This window comes from Gobio gobio, assembly GCF_949357685.1.
Source record: "Gobio gobio genome assembly, chromosome: 11".
Lineage (NCBI taxonomy): Eukaryota > Metazoa > Chordata > Actinopteri > Cypriniformes > Gobionidae > Gobio > Gobio gobio.
The window spans coordinates 29084033-29098710 of record NC_137104.1 but is presented as its reverse complement, the minus strand read 5'-3'; the positions used below and the strand labels follow the sequence as shown (position 1 = coordinate 29098710).

Genomic DNA, 14678 nt, shown 5'->3' with positions numbered 1-14678 from the left:
TCTGATTTTAGTCTTCGCTCTGTTATAATATAGAACAGTACATGTTACTGTCAGTGACAGAAGTTCAGCTGTAGTTGTTTTAATAATTAGAAAATTGAAGACCCCATAACATCTTACTGCTTTGGATAGAAGTGTGCTGAATTAGTAAATGTAAATATGCTTTGATTTATCATACAGCTCTCATAGTTGGCATATAACAATACAATGTGTAAACTCTAATCTACATACACTTTAACACAGTTTTACTGATGATTGACGACAAACCACAAACCCAGGATAGAGAGGCTGAGTGAATGTGGTCTGTACTCTGTGGATGAGGCTCATTCTGTCAGAGACGCTGTAGAAGGAAAGAGTTCCTGCACTTTGATCCACATACACTCCTATTCTACAGGAACTGGAGGGTACAGGGAGTTTAGTCTGTTTGTTATTGTGCCAGAATGAGAAACTGGAGGAAGAGCAGGACAAACACCAGGAATGATCATTAAATCCAAATTCACACTCATCTTCAATTCCCTTCCTGCTGATCTTCTCATATGACACTGATATACCCACACCACGACTCCCACTCCACTCAACCTCCCAGTAACCGTGTCCACACACTCCCTCTCTACATAACACCTGAAAACATCCATCAAATCTGTCTGAATGATCAGGATACTGCTGGTGGGTGTAAGTGAAAGTCACCACTCTGTTCCCTTCAGACAGACAGAGGTTTTTATGCACTGTGTTTGGATCCAGATTTAGTTGATGGGAATCTGATGGAGAAAAACACCAGCAGAATCAGCAGTAATATTTTATTTATATATGTATTTTGGTTTGATCTGTCAGAGTTGTGGCAAGATATGTTGGAATCTGGAATGTTCCATTTCTAGATTCCCCCTCTCTACTTAGTTTTGCTTCTATCGCAACTTTCTTTAAAATTAAAGGCAAGACCCAAATTATGTTTTGTGTAGCTGAACTGTAAAAGCTGAAACAAGTGCCTTTTCATTCTATTTAGTTGTGCATTTCATTCTTTTACATAAAATACAGCAGATTCACACAGGCCTATAATCCATGCACGAGCACTGAAACACTATATTGCCAAAAGTTTTTGGGAAGCTCGCAAGTCTACGGAGAGTTGCTAGACGACCCTGGCTGCAGTATTGGAAAAAATGTTGGATGTGACAGCCTGGTTCACAGTCTCCGCTCTAATTCATACCAAAGGTGTTCTTTCGGGTGGAGGTCAGGATTCTGTGCAGGCCTGTCAAATTCCTCCAAACCAAACTCATTCATCCATGTCTTTATGGACCTTGCTTTGTGCACAATCATGTTGGAACAGGAAGGAGCCATCTGCAAGCTGTTCCCACAAAGCTGGGAGCATGAAATTGTCCAAAATGTCTTGGTATGCTGAAGCATTAAGAGTTCCTTTCACTGGAAATAAGAGGCCAAGCCCAACCACTGAAAAACAACACCACAGCACCCCCCATTTATTATTTGTTTTTTGTGCATGCCAGCAACAAGTGTACCTTGTAAGATGATTTTTTCAAAGGCTGGAGAAATTATATGTAAAAAAAAAAAGAAGTCTGCTAAGTCCTTCAACAGCAGAACAAATACTATTTTTGAATAAAAATGTTATGTAACAAATGTGACACATTGTGGCTTTACTTGGCAGTCGTGGCCTAATGGTTAGAGAGTCAGACTTATAACCGGAAAGTTGCGGGTTCGAGTCTCAGGTCCGGCAGGAATTGTCGATGGGGGGAGTGAATAACCAGCGCCCTCCTCCACCCTCAATACCACGACTGAGGTGAGACCCTTGAGCAAGGCACCGAACCCTAAAGTTATCCACAATGAGGAGGCTACAGGTTAAAAAAAACAAGATCATGTTGTTGTCAAACAGATGTTAAAAACTTTTTAAAAATGTTTTTTTACATGGATCGTCAAGGTTATTTCAGATCAACACATGCAAGTGACCACTAGGTGTAGCCGTAGAGACGTGTCAAATTGATTAGAAGCTTCGAAACAATATGGCACATTTGCTTCAACTGTTTCAGTGCTTCACAAAGCCTTGGTCTGCCCATCATTATGCACAGGTGGCAACCTATCACGGTACCATGTTTGAATTCACTGAGCTCCTGAGAGTGACCAATTCTTCACAAATGTTTGTAGAAGCAGTCTGCATGCCTAGGTGCTTGATTTTATACACCCGTGGCCATGGAAGTGATTGAAACACCTGAATTCAATGATTTGGAGGAGTGTCCAAATACTTTTGGCAATATAGTGTCGATATATAGACACAATAGACACGTTAAGTTGCATTTTCAGAAATGTTATGGATTTGTCTGGCTTTTTATGTTGTATTAAAGTATGAATTAATTATTGGGCACCACATTTTCTATTTGTATGTTGGTTTGTAGTGGAAAATAAGAAAGTAACAGTATTAAATTAGTAATATGATTAAAAAAAAAAACGGATTACATGTTCAGAGAAGTAATCATCTGCAGTCGATTTATTTAATAACTTTGCATACACTGACTGCAGGTTATTAATAATGTGAACACCGGTCATGTTTTCTTACACATCTTAGCACACTCTGTCACTGTGTTTGTTAGTGACTTACAGTGTAGGAAGTCATCTCTGGTCCTTGGAACAATGTTACTGGGTGTGACTGTGGAAATAACAGATATAAACAGTGTAAATCTCATTTAGAAAGAAAGTTATACCTGTATTTATTCCTTAGACATTTCTAACATGATATTAGAGGTTGTTTGGTTCATTTCAGAGAGCAGTATTTCTGCAGTATTTACCAGATATATTTTTCATCAAATCCTCCAGTTTCTGTTTCAGCTGACAGACAGATTCTCTCACACCATCAAAAGAAAAGAGGAAACTGACAGAGATGTTGTCTGTGGATTCAGGAGGAGCTGAGAGAGACTGAAGACTCTACATGAATGGATTGAATAAATCATTAAAAAAAAAAAGTTTGATTAATTAGACTCTCTTAAGTCTCTTATTTGAACTTCCAAACATGACCTGGGAAAAAGCCACAACTGCTGACCATCAGCTAATTTCTCACTCTATACACGCTGTGATTGGCCTGACTAGAGTTGGTTTTTCAAGCTCGCAAGTCTACGGAGAGTTGCTAGACGACCCTGGCTGCAAATTACATTTGCTGCCGCTAGGGTGCGTCTAGATTTCTAGGCTAATGAAAAATATGAGAACTGAGGAAAAATTATCAATGCCTTTGCGTTCTCTTGCAAATGTCGCGGAATGCAAAAGTTTTGCAAGTGAACGCAAGTGTTTCAAGGGGAATGCAAAAGTTTTGAAATATATTATTTGCACCACCATGTAGGGATCACCTCCGGATCACAAAATGCATACTTGTGTTGTAGCGCTTACCGAAATAATGTATTCTCATTAAAGCTACAGATGCTGAATTTATATGGGAATATGATTTTAATTATCAACAAATAAAATAGCTCAGTCATAATGGATAACGTTCCCTAGTATTAATATGTTTCATTAGGTCACCTTACCACTATAGTGTACCTGTGAAACCAGTTTTTCATGTTAAAAAAACAACATCTCCACCCTTACAAAAATGTTTTTTATTCAATGGTGCTATTAGTATTGGCCTACTTCTTTTCAACTAAAAATAAGAAAGTATACTTTCAGTCTACTTTGTATGTACTTCTAAGAAATATACTTAAAATTACTAAGTATACTTGACTTATACTGAAAGTCAATATTATTCAATAATACTCAATATTATATATACTCAATATACTAGTATAATTAAGCTTTCTAAGTATACTTGGCTTCAATGGCTTGTAGTTGTGTATACTCTTTTGATTGAGTAGCCTATAATTTTCACAGTTTTACATATGAACTTACATTGTTTGGAACAGATATGTCACTACTTCAGTGTATGTGAATTTATGTTTTGTGTACTGTACATAGGTATTTACTTCAAATCTACTTAAAGTACAGTTAAAGGTATATTTCAAGTATAAAATAATACCTAAATAGAAACATAGTAGTAAAATATTTTAAAATGTTTAAAAAGTAAACTGTAAATACAATGTTAAGTTCACTTAAAGAAAACTAGTAGTTTACTGTGAGTATACTTCAAAGTGTACTTTCATAAACAAAAAAATGTGTAACAAGAATTTAACTAGAACTATCAGTATAAGTTCACTTATAGTAATTGCAGTACAAAAAAATGTAATTGTAAACTAGTTGTGTACTATTTTTACACTTAAAATATACTTAAAAGTATTCTTTTATACACTTAAAACTGGTTCAATTTAGTCCCAAGTAGTATTGAGATAGTACTCTTACAAGTATAATAGCCTACTAGTACTTTGATATTTGACTTGCTACATAAAGTACAGTATAATAAAAAATATACTTGAACTTTACTTAAGTGTGCTTAATAAAATGAACTTGAAGTATACTTATTTTTTTGTAAGGGCAGACAACATTCCTGACAATACTTGTTTTCATTTATCATGTGTTTCCTATCAACAAAGTGCACTAGTTTGTTGTGTTCAGAACAACGTCTGTTCGTGTCATTTAGTACTTTTTTTCTTTAAGCATTTAGGAAGTCTGCAAGTGTATGATACCTTGTTTGCACATTTTTTTCAGATTTTAAAAGTGGTGTAATGTATTCCAGCCTTCACCTGGAGGAAATGGATGTGATCGTCTGTGTGTGAAAGCTGCTCCAGCTCAGTGTTTCTTCTCTTCAGATCATTAATTTCCTGCTTCAGTTGCTCCAGTTTTCCTTCAGCTCGACTCACTGCAGCCTTTTCCTGATTTCTGATCCGCTGTGTCACCTCAGAGCGCTTTCTTTCAATGGAGCGGACCAGTTCTGTACAGATCCTCTCACAATCCTCAACTGCTGTTTGTGCAGAGCTCTGTTATTGGACACATCACACAGCCTGTGAGCTGCAGTGGGATTCAGTAACATTGAAAGAACTCCAGCACTGGAGGAGAGTCCAAACTGATTCTCAAACTCTTCTTCTCCAAACTCACCTTATGCGACTCCACAGCCTCTCTCAGCTGCTGAATGTCTTTCTGTCTCTGCTGGATTCTCTGTTGGATTTTCCTCTGTGTTTCCTTCAAGTGTTTCTGTAGAGGAAATTATTGAATTTAGGTTTGATAAAGACCCCACACATGAAGGTGGACACCCACGTAGGAGGGGACGTTCTCGCAAACCTTGTGCAACGTTCCCTAAAAGTTATCTAAAGGTGACGAAAATCCCGAACTTTAAAGAACATTAGGGACGTTCCTAAAATGTCCTCTTTTGGTTATGAAAGTGCTGCATTTCAAGGTTCCTTATATGACTTTAAGGGGACGCTCTGTTTTGGTTAATTTATGTTCACATAGCAACATTACAAAGAGGACATTTGGGGCGCTAACATAACGTTCCCACATGGTCCTCTGTTGGTCATATAAAAAAAAGTTTGCGATATGACTTTAGGGGGGCGTTCCATTTTGGTTATTCTTTGGTCAAATGGCAATGTTAAAGATTTGGGACGCTAACAGAACATTATTCTGCAATGTCAATGAAATAGACATTTAAATCTGGCTTCATTTGCATCAAAATAAGCAACTCTAATGCATTTTTAGTTAGAGTAGTGAACTTGAGCAATGTGACAGTTGAGCAAGCTTCACCTTGTGCGCAAATGCACAGAGCCGCTATGTAGTAACTCCAAATAGGAGTGTAGATCACATGATCCACATATGATACAGCTGGAGACTGCAAGTGAAGAGCAACACTTGAAGCATTAATACATCAATGTGATTTCAGGTCATACCTCTTTCTCAGTCCTCTCTACTGCAGTTGATACGGTGTCATGGTTTTTATGTTCATCCATTGCACACAGCATGCAGATGGATTGCTGGTCAGTACGGCAGAAAACCAATAGAGGCATGTGATGTTGATGGCAGATAATCTGTTGCAGTCGTTCAGTGGCATCAGTCACTTTGTGTCGTTTTCCTGAGCGAAACTCCTCATGGCGCTCAAAATGAGTTTGACAGTAAGATTCCAGACACACCAGACAGGACTTAACGGCTTTGTGTTTTCTTCCAGTACAGATGTCACACTCCACATCTCCAGGTGCAGCAGGAACATCAGCTTTGAGTTTGGTTCTCTTCAGTGTCTCCACCACTTCAGCCAGCATGGTGTTTTTAGCTAAACTAGGTCTTGGACTGAAGGCCTGTCTGCATTGAGGGCAGCTGTAGACTCTCTTCTGATCCTCTTGATCCCAGCAGTCTGTAATACACCTCATACAGTAACTGTGTCCACAAGGAATGGCCACTGGATCCTTCAGCAGATCCAGACACACTGGACAGCTGAACTGCTCCACTGAAACACTGGCTTCAGCCATTTCAATACATGTACACCAATAAAGACACGCATAGGCCAACAACAGCTCCACAACAGAGTTTCTGTTTCTTTTTATTGAGTTTCCTGATTTTGTGTTTGAGAGACGTGTGCAAAGCAGGCGTGTCTGTAAACTTGTATAGCTATATGTCCACCAGGTGTCAGTCTCATCCAGAAACTAGCGAGTTGAGCCAGATGAAGAACGTCTCGGTTACGTATGTAACCCTCGTTCCCTGAAGGAGGGAACGGAGACGCCACGTCGGAGTACCGACGAATAGGAATCTCGCTCGCGAGAGCCAATCTACTTCGAGTGTAACTAAACGAGCCAATGCACATTGGCATGCAATGATTGCACCAGGTGCTCATGCCACGCCGCGCGGGTATAAATGAGACACAGGTGATTGCATCAAATCAGCCTTTTGCTGAGGAGCCGGGTAGGTAGACAGGCACCCCAGCAGGGTACAGAGGACATGGCGACGGGACGTGGCGTCTCCGTTCCCTCCTTCAGGGAACGAGGGTTACATACGTAACCGAGACGTTCCCATTTAGTCGGTCACTCTCGACGCCACGTCGGAGTACCGACGAATAGGAATCCCTACCAAAGCGCCATGGCTTCTGCCCCCATCCAGTGCCCTGTGTGAGCCACCTGAGCTCTCTTACCTGATGAGACGGGGCTCACACCGGGAAGTCCATCACTGCTGTTCCGCATGACCCGCTCAGTGATTATTGGATAACACTGGGAAAGCGTGCCCTAGAGAAGGGAACGCTGCGGAGCCCACATCGTACCCCGAAGGAGTTATGTGGAGTACAATGCTGAGCCGTAGCCCGCAAGGAGAAGGGGGCTCAGTCCCACTGCAGGGAAGGCTCTCCCAAGGGAAAGACACGGGCTTCCCGTAGGAGCGACCGTGGAAGAAATATGGGATCCCCGCAGGGTCACTCATATGGCCCAAGCCCAATACCGGTTCTCAAGGATTCAGCGGCAAGGGGCCTGATGCCAGACGTTCCGCCACGTCCGGCACCGAGGGCGGTGGAGGACTCACAGAGTTTGCTTCTGGAGAATATAAGCGCCGTAGCGCAGCAAGCCGACAAGAGCCGGGGCCTCTCAGTGCTTCTACCCGTTTGAGGTGAGAACACAGGAGGAGACCGGCTCTACACGTAGGCTATAGAATCTAGCGAACGTGTTGGGTGTCGCCCAGCCCGCAGCTCTACAGATGTCTGACAGCGAGGCGCCACGTGCCAGCGCCCAGGAGGATGCAACATTTCTAGTAGAGTGTGCTCGCACCCTGAGCGGACAGGGCACACCTTGTGCTTGGTAAGCCAAGGTGATGGCATCCACTATCCAGTGGGCCATCCTCTGCTTGGAGACAGCCTTTCCCTTCTGCTGGCCTCCGTGACAGACAAAGAGCTGATCTGAGGTTCTGAAGCTTTGAGTTCTATCCACGTAAACCCGCAGAGCGCGGACGGGACAGAGCAAAGCTAGGGCTGGGTCTGCCTCCTCCGGGGGCAGCGCTTGCAGGTTCACCACCTGGTCCCTGAAGGGAGTGGTAGGAACCTTGGGCACATAGCCAGGCCGGGGTCTCAACACCACGTGGGTATCACCCGGCCCGAACTCTAGGCACGATTCGTCGACCGAAAATGCCTGCAGGTCCCCTACCCTCTTGATGGAGGCCAATGCAGCCAACAGCGAAGTCTTCATTGACAGAATCTTTAGCTCTGCTGACTGCAAAGGCTCAAATGGGGCATTCTGAAGTGCTCGGAGCACCAGAGCAAGATCCCAAGAGGGTATGGAGGGGGGGCGAGGAGGATTTAACCGTCTCGCCCCCCTAAGGAACCTGACGACCAGGTCGTGCTTCCCAACCGTCTTACCTTCACTGGGCTCACTGGGGGAAACGCATATTTGCGCAGCCCCTGGGGCCAGCTGTGCGCCAGGGCATCCGTGCCGAGTGTACCCTCGGTCAGCGAATAGAACCACTGGCAGTGGGACGTTTCTGGGGAGGCAAACAGGTCGACCTGTGCCACCCCGAACTGTCTCCAAACCAGCTGAACCACCTGGGGGTGGAGTCGCCACTCGCCTGGGAGCGCAGCTCGTGAAAGCTCGTCGGCCACACGGTTGTGCACACCAGGAACATGAATGGCCCGAAGCGACCTCAGACACTTCTGACTCCAGAGGAGGAGATGGCGGGCGAGTTGCGACATTCGACGGGAGCGCAGACCACCTTGTCGGTTGATATACGCAACGGTCGCAGTGTTGTCCGTGCGGACCAGTACATCTTTGCCCCGTAACCACGCTTTGAGGCGGCTCAGAGCAAGATGCACTGCTAGCAACTCGAGGCAATTGATATGCCAATGCAGGTGCGGGCCCGTCCAAACCCCTGACACTGCATGCCCGTTGTACGTGGCTCCCCAGCCCATGGCAGAGGCATCCGTGAAAACCACAGCGTGCCTGGACACCTGTTCCAGGGGCACTCCGGCCCGAAGGAACGAGGGGTCTGACCATGGACTGAAGGACTGGCGGCAGGCCGGTGTGATGCTCACCCGGTGAGTGCCGCGTTGCCACGCCCATCTCGGGACTCGGCCGTGTAGCCAATGCTGAAGCGGTCTCATATGAAGCAGGCCGAGCGGTGTTACTGCCGCAGCGGCCGCCATATGCCCCAGGAGCCTCTGAAACTGTTTCAGTGGAACCGCCATCCTGCCTTGAAACGTGTTCAGGCAGCTCAGCATCGACTGGACACGCTCCTCCGTGAGGCGCGCTGTCTGTTCGACCGAATCCAACTCCATACCGAGAAAAGAGATCCTCTGCACGGGAGCGAGTTTGCTCTTTTCCCAGTTGACCCGAAGACCCAACTGGCTGAGGTGTCTGAGCACCAGGTCCCTGTGTTCGCACAACTGATCCTTGGACTGTGCTAGAATGAGCCAGTCGTCGAGATAGTTGAGGATGCGAACGCCCTGTTCTCTCATGGGCACAAGGGCCCCCTCCGTGACTTTCGTGAAGACACGGGGGGACAGGGACAGCCCGAAGGGCAGGACTCTGTACTGATATGCTCGACCCTCAAACGCAAAGCGCAGAAACGGCCTGTGTCGAGGAAGAATCGAGACATGAAAGTACGCATCCTTCAGGTCGATCGCTGCAAACCAATCCTGGGGACGGATGCATTCGAAAATGCGTTTCTGCGTGAGCATCTTGAACGGTAGCTTGTGGAGGCTCCGATTCAGGACTCGCAGGTCCAAGATTGGCCGTAACCCACCGGTTTTCTTGGGTACAATGAAGTACGGGCTGTAGAAGCCGGTCTTCATATCGGCTGGAGGGACCGGCTCTATCGCATCCTTCGCCAGTAGGACAGCGATTTCCGCACGCAGGACATGGGCATCTGCAGCATTCACCGAGGTGAAGCGGACGCCCTTGAACCTGGGGGGGCGCCGGGCGAACTGAATCGCATAGCCGAGCCTGATGGTCCGAATGAGCCAGCGAGACGGACTGGGGAGCTCTAGCCAGGCTCGCAGAGACCGTGCAAGCGGGACCATAGGGACCACCGGCGCACCCACGGTGGGGCAGCGAGGTGGAATGCAGGTACCGGGCTGGGGCGGCTGTCTCGTGGAGGCGGCCCGCAGCGAGGTGAGAGTGTGCTGTGCAACACTTACCTGATTCCACAGGTGGGCAGGAGGAACGTGAGGAGGTCGTCCACTGCTGCCCGCTGGCGAAGGGGGAGGATGAGTGTGGTCCGGCGTTTGACCGGCCACAACTCTCCGAGCCCCCTGAGGACCCAGAGATGGAGGAAACTGCTCTTTTATTGAAAATTTGGGTACCGCTGGGGCTGAGCCCAGCGGCGGAACAGAAACAAAACGGAACACAAAATTCTCCTCCCGGCCCTCCTCCGGGGGATGGAGCGGTGCGGTCACCGTCTCCAGAAGAGCAGTCCTCCCCATCTCCGGGTCGCCCGTCTCAGGGCCGCTTGGCCTTGCCCCTGCCTTTGCCACCTCTCTTGGCAGGAGCCTGGACGGGCTGGGCGGCCTGCTTGCGCCCGGCTCCACGACGTCGCTTGGGTGGAGGCTGCTGCTGCGACGCGGGAGCGGAGGCAGACGCAGGCGGCCGCCCTCGGCGACGAGCAGACTGAGGTGCTGCCGGCGGCGGGGTGGAGACAGCAGCTGACCGCCGTGGCAGGATGTGACTGATGGCCTCAGTCTGCTTCTGTGCGGCCGAGAACTGCTGGGCGAAGTTCTGGACCGCGTCGCCGAAGAGGCCGGTCTGGGAGACGGGGGAGTTAAGGAACCTGATCTTGTCGGTCTCCCTCATGTCTGCCAGACACAGCCAGAGATGGCGTTCCTGGACCACCATAGTGGACATCGCACGACCCACGGCCCGCGCCGTAACCTTCGTCGCACGAAGCGCGAGGTCCGTTGCGGTTCTCAGTTCTTGGAGAACTGCGGGATCGTGACCACCCTCGTGCAGGTTCTTCAGTGCCTGGGCCTGATGAACCTGCAACAACGCCATAGCGTGTAAGGCGGAGCCTGCCTCTCCACAAGCCTGGTAGGCCTTTCCGATCAGATCGGACGAGTACCTACAGGCTCGGGAGGGGAGACACGGGTTCCCCCTGGATGTGGAGTTAGGGCACAGTTGCATAGCAACGGCCCGTTCCACGGGAGGAACCTGCGTGTAACCCTTTGCAGGTCCGCCATCGAGGGTGGTGAGGGAGGAGGATCCACTGGGCCGGTTTCGGGCAGTAAAAGGTGCCGTCCACGACCTAGTGAGCTCCTCGTGCACCTCCGGGAAGAAAGGAACCGGGGTGGGGCGCTGAGAACCAGCACGGGCCACCCCGAGAAACCAATCATCCAACCTCGAAGGTTCGGGACACGGTGGAGGGTTCCACACGAGCCCGATCTTCTCGGCGGCCCGGGAAAGCATGGCCATCATCTCCGGATCCATATCGGGCACAGCGGATCTTCCCGAAGGAGCCCCCTGCGCCGACACGTCATCTCCAGAGAAGTCTGACCCTCCCTCCGATGCAGCGATGGACATCTGATCATCAGGGGGAGCCCCGAAGGATACGGATGGTGCACATCTCGAGGACGGCCCACCACGTTCCGACGGCAGCTCTGCTGGCTGCGGAGTGCGTGAGGGATGAGGGTTCCCCGGGGGTTGGTTCCCTGGGGGAAGCGCGCTCACCGTAACCCTCAAATCACCCGTGCTACTGCCTGAAGTAACCCTCTGTGGAGGGTTAGATCGAGGCAGAGGCACGGGGACTCCACCCCTTGCGAGATGGAGTCTAGACCGCAACTCCGAGATGGTCATGTTCCCGCAGTGAGAACATGAGTCATCCACCAACGCTGTCTCAGCGTGCTGAACGCCCAAACACGAGATACAGCGCTGGTGACCATCCCTTGGTGACAGGTAACCACCGCATCCAGAAACACACAGATAGAATGTCATCTTGAAAAAGACGCAAGCTCTATCTGTGTTTGCTCTTTCAGAAGGACGCTCTCCTTGGTGCTGAAGCACGCAGGGGGCGGGGTCGCGGCGACACAGTCAGGGGGTGGGTGCAGCCTGACGTGCGCGCTCTCTCACATGAAGGCGCTCTCTTACCAGCCGTAAGAACGGCTTTTCAGCGCTCTCCACCTAGCGCACCGAACCAGCTGTGAGAACAGCCTTTGTGATTGCTCTAAACAAACAACACAGAGAGATGATCCGAAAACCACGCGACCGCTGCTGTGCCGTCACACCAACACCGACTGAAGAGATCGCTTCCGAAAGGCGGCTTCCGTCTTCAGTCAGGACTGCGAAGTAGTGAGTGATATCTGGCGTTACCATCTACCACCCGGCTCCGAAGCAAAAGGTTGATTTGATGCAATCACCTGTGTCTCATTTATACCCGCGCGGCGTGGCATGAGCACCTGGTGCAATCATTGCATGCCAATGTGCATTGGCTCGTTTAGTTACACTCGAAGTAGATTGGCTCTCGCGAGCGAGATTCCTATTCGTCGGTACTCCGACGTGGCGTCGAGAGTGACCGACTGAATGGGAACTAAAAGTAGCCTACATTCAATAAATCAGTATTAAAAAGTCATCTCATTTATTTTTCTAAAGGCACGTTATTGATTTTAACTGTCCCCACAAGCAGGGCACTTGGATGAAATTTTGCCCTTTTCATATCACATATTTTAGAAATGATCATAATTAGATGTTAACGTTCATTCTTTCATCCTGTGAAAATCTTGACAAAAAAACGCACAACAAATATCATAGTGCTATTTTTGGTCAAAAATGTAATAGGAACCTATTTTTTTGTGAAATCAACAAGTCCAAATATATATTTTGTATTAACAATTTTTTTTGCTTTCACTTCAGCAATAATCTGCTGCCGAGTGTCTTTACAAAGAGATTTTTTCTATTTTTGTTTTACGGCCCGCGCATCACAGTTAACGTCTATGATCAAAAAGGGGGTTAACAGTTAGGTTAAAGAGTTAGTTCACCCAAAAATGAAAATTCTGTCATTAATTACTCATCTTCACGTCGTTCCCAATCGTAACACAAATTAAGATATTTTTTGATGAAATCCGAGAGCTCTCTGACCCCTCCATAGACAGCTATTTAAAGGGATAGTTCACCCAAAAATAAAAATTCGGTCATCATTTACTCACCCTCAAATTGTTCCAAACCTGCATTCTTTGTTCTGCTGAACACAAAGGAAGATTTTTGGAATAATGTTTGTAACCAAGCAAATCTCGCGAACCAATGAGTACTATAGTATTCTTTTCCCTACAATTACATTATTAAATATTCTGGAAAGCAGAAAAATTTACTTATTTGATTTATTTATAATTAATTTATTGAATATTTTTTCTGTAAATAAAAAAGTATGAAAATGAGCAGCTTTGTCAATACATAGCCAACATTATTATTCTTATTATTCTTATTATTTTATTTAAATTTTTTTCTGAACAAAACGTGAGTGGTGTATTTCCTTGAAAACCGTGACATCAGTGCTAAGATGCTGGTAAAGTTTGCTCAGTTTACTGGCCCAGTAGAGCTCAGTATTATCATACAGCAATTATAATGAGAGTTATGATCACTGAAGTGATGGCAACTCTACTAAGACTGCATACTGAGAGCTGTTTTTTTTTCATTATCAGCTCATTTTCAGGTCAGAAATGGTGCACAGGCAATAAAAGGTATCCTTCAGTCTGGTTCACTGTCTCTGTTCCGGTTTTGCCAAATGTGTTTCCAGTGTGCAGCGTCAGCATGTCCTGACGAGACTTTTTATCTACAAAAGGCAAATTGCTGAGATCACACACACCATCTTTTTTTTTTGCTAACAAAGCATCTGTCTGGCCCGTCTCTGACGAAAGCCTGAAATGCTCGGGACCTGCTTTGAGTGATTCACATGAATGAGGCTGATGTGACCCTCATCTAGGATAAATAAAGAGTTGCTGAGATCGAAATTTGCATGAATTATTAGTCACTATCATTTCAGTAGTTCAATTTATTATAATTAAATGACAATTGTATAATGTGCCCATATAAATGTGCTTGTCTGCACTATATTCCATTCTGTCATCTTCAAACAAATGTTTGCTAGAGTTGTTCTCAGAACTTGTCAGAGTCATTTTTGTAATGCCTTTTAATTACCTGTAAAAGATAAAGATTTTTGTTGTTGTTTTTTTAGTGGATGTTAGAAGTCAGTTCTCAAGTTCACACAGGCTTCCTAGTAGGTATGGGTAGTATAGTGAATAAGCTAAATATATTTTGTATTTTAAAGTCTTTGCACGACTCTAGCATTGGGTGAGCAAATTTTCTGCATTAATAAGGAATAAGATAAGGTGAGGATGTCATGGTTGATTTTACTTGTTGATTAAGGGTAAAACGGAACATAATTTTCCTTTACTTAACATGAAGGAATAAAAGAGCACTGGCAAGGGGGAAAATAGCATTTGCAAGTAAGTCTTGATAGTTAATCGGTTGTTGGTTTTGTCAACTATCTACTCAAGTTAGTTTAAGCATTACTGCTTGTTGACTGGGTGTTATGATGTGCTATATCATGGCAATGATAAGTGTGAATCGATTCAATTTTTTTCTATAGCCTTTCTATAGCCTATGCAAATATCTGTGCAGCTTTTAGTGGCAGGAGTTATCGACATAAAGCAACATTGTCAAATGAGTAAAGAGCACGATGTGCTTGATGTCAAAAATTGCAATATGAAGCAAAAGAGAACTCGTATTCAGTATGGGAGACTGGGGAGAGTTGTAACACAACCAATTCCACCAATCAGGGATAAGCTAGGAGTCCTATGATCATTTCATTATTTACCCACTTCCTTCCAG

At 46.2% G+C, this 14678-nt stretch overlaps 1 protein-coding gene across 1 annotated transcript; it reads right to left on the bottom strand.

Annotated features, from left to right (window-relative positions):
• Window positions 1–231: 231 nt before the first annotated feature.
• ftr55 (finTRIM family, member 55) lies at window positions 232–6368 on the bottom strand (the record flags this gene model as incomplete). Its single annotated transcript, XM_079828494.1, has 6 exons — window positions 232–755; window positions 2597–2644; window positions 2784–2919; window positions 4659–4892; window positions 5011–5106; window positions 5796–6368. 6 exons carry the CDS (start codon window positions 6366–6368, stop codon window positions 232–234), a joined length of 1611 nt encoding a protein of 536 aa, XP_079684620.1.
• Window positions 6369–14678: the final 8310 nt, after the last annotated feature.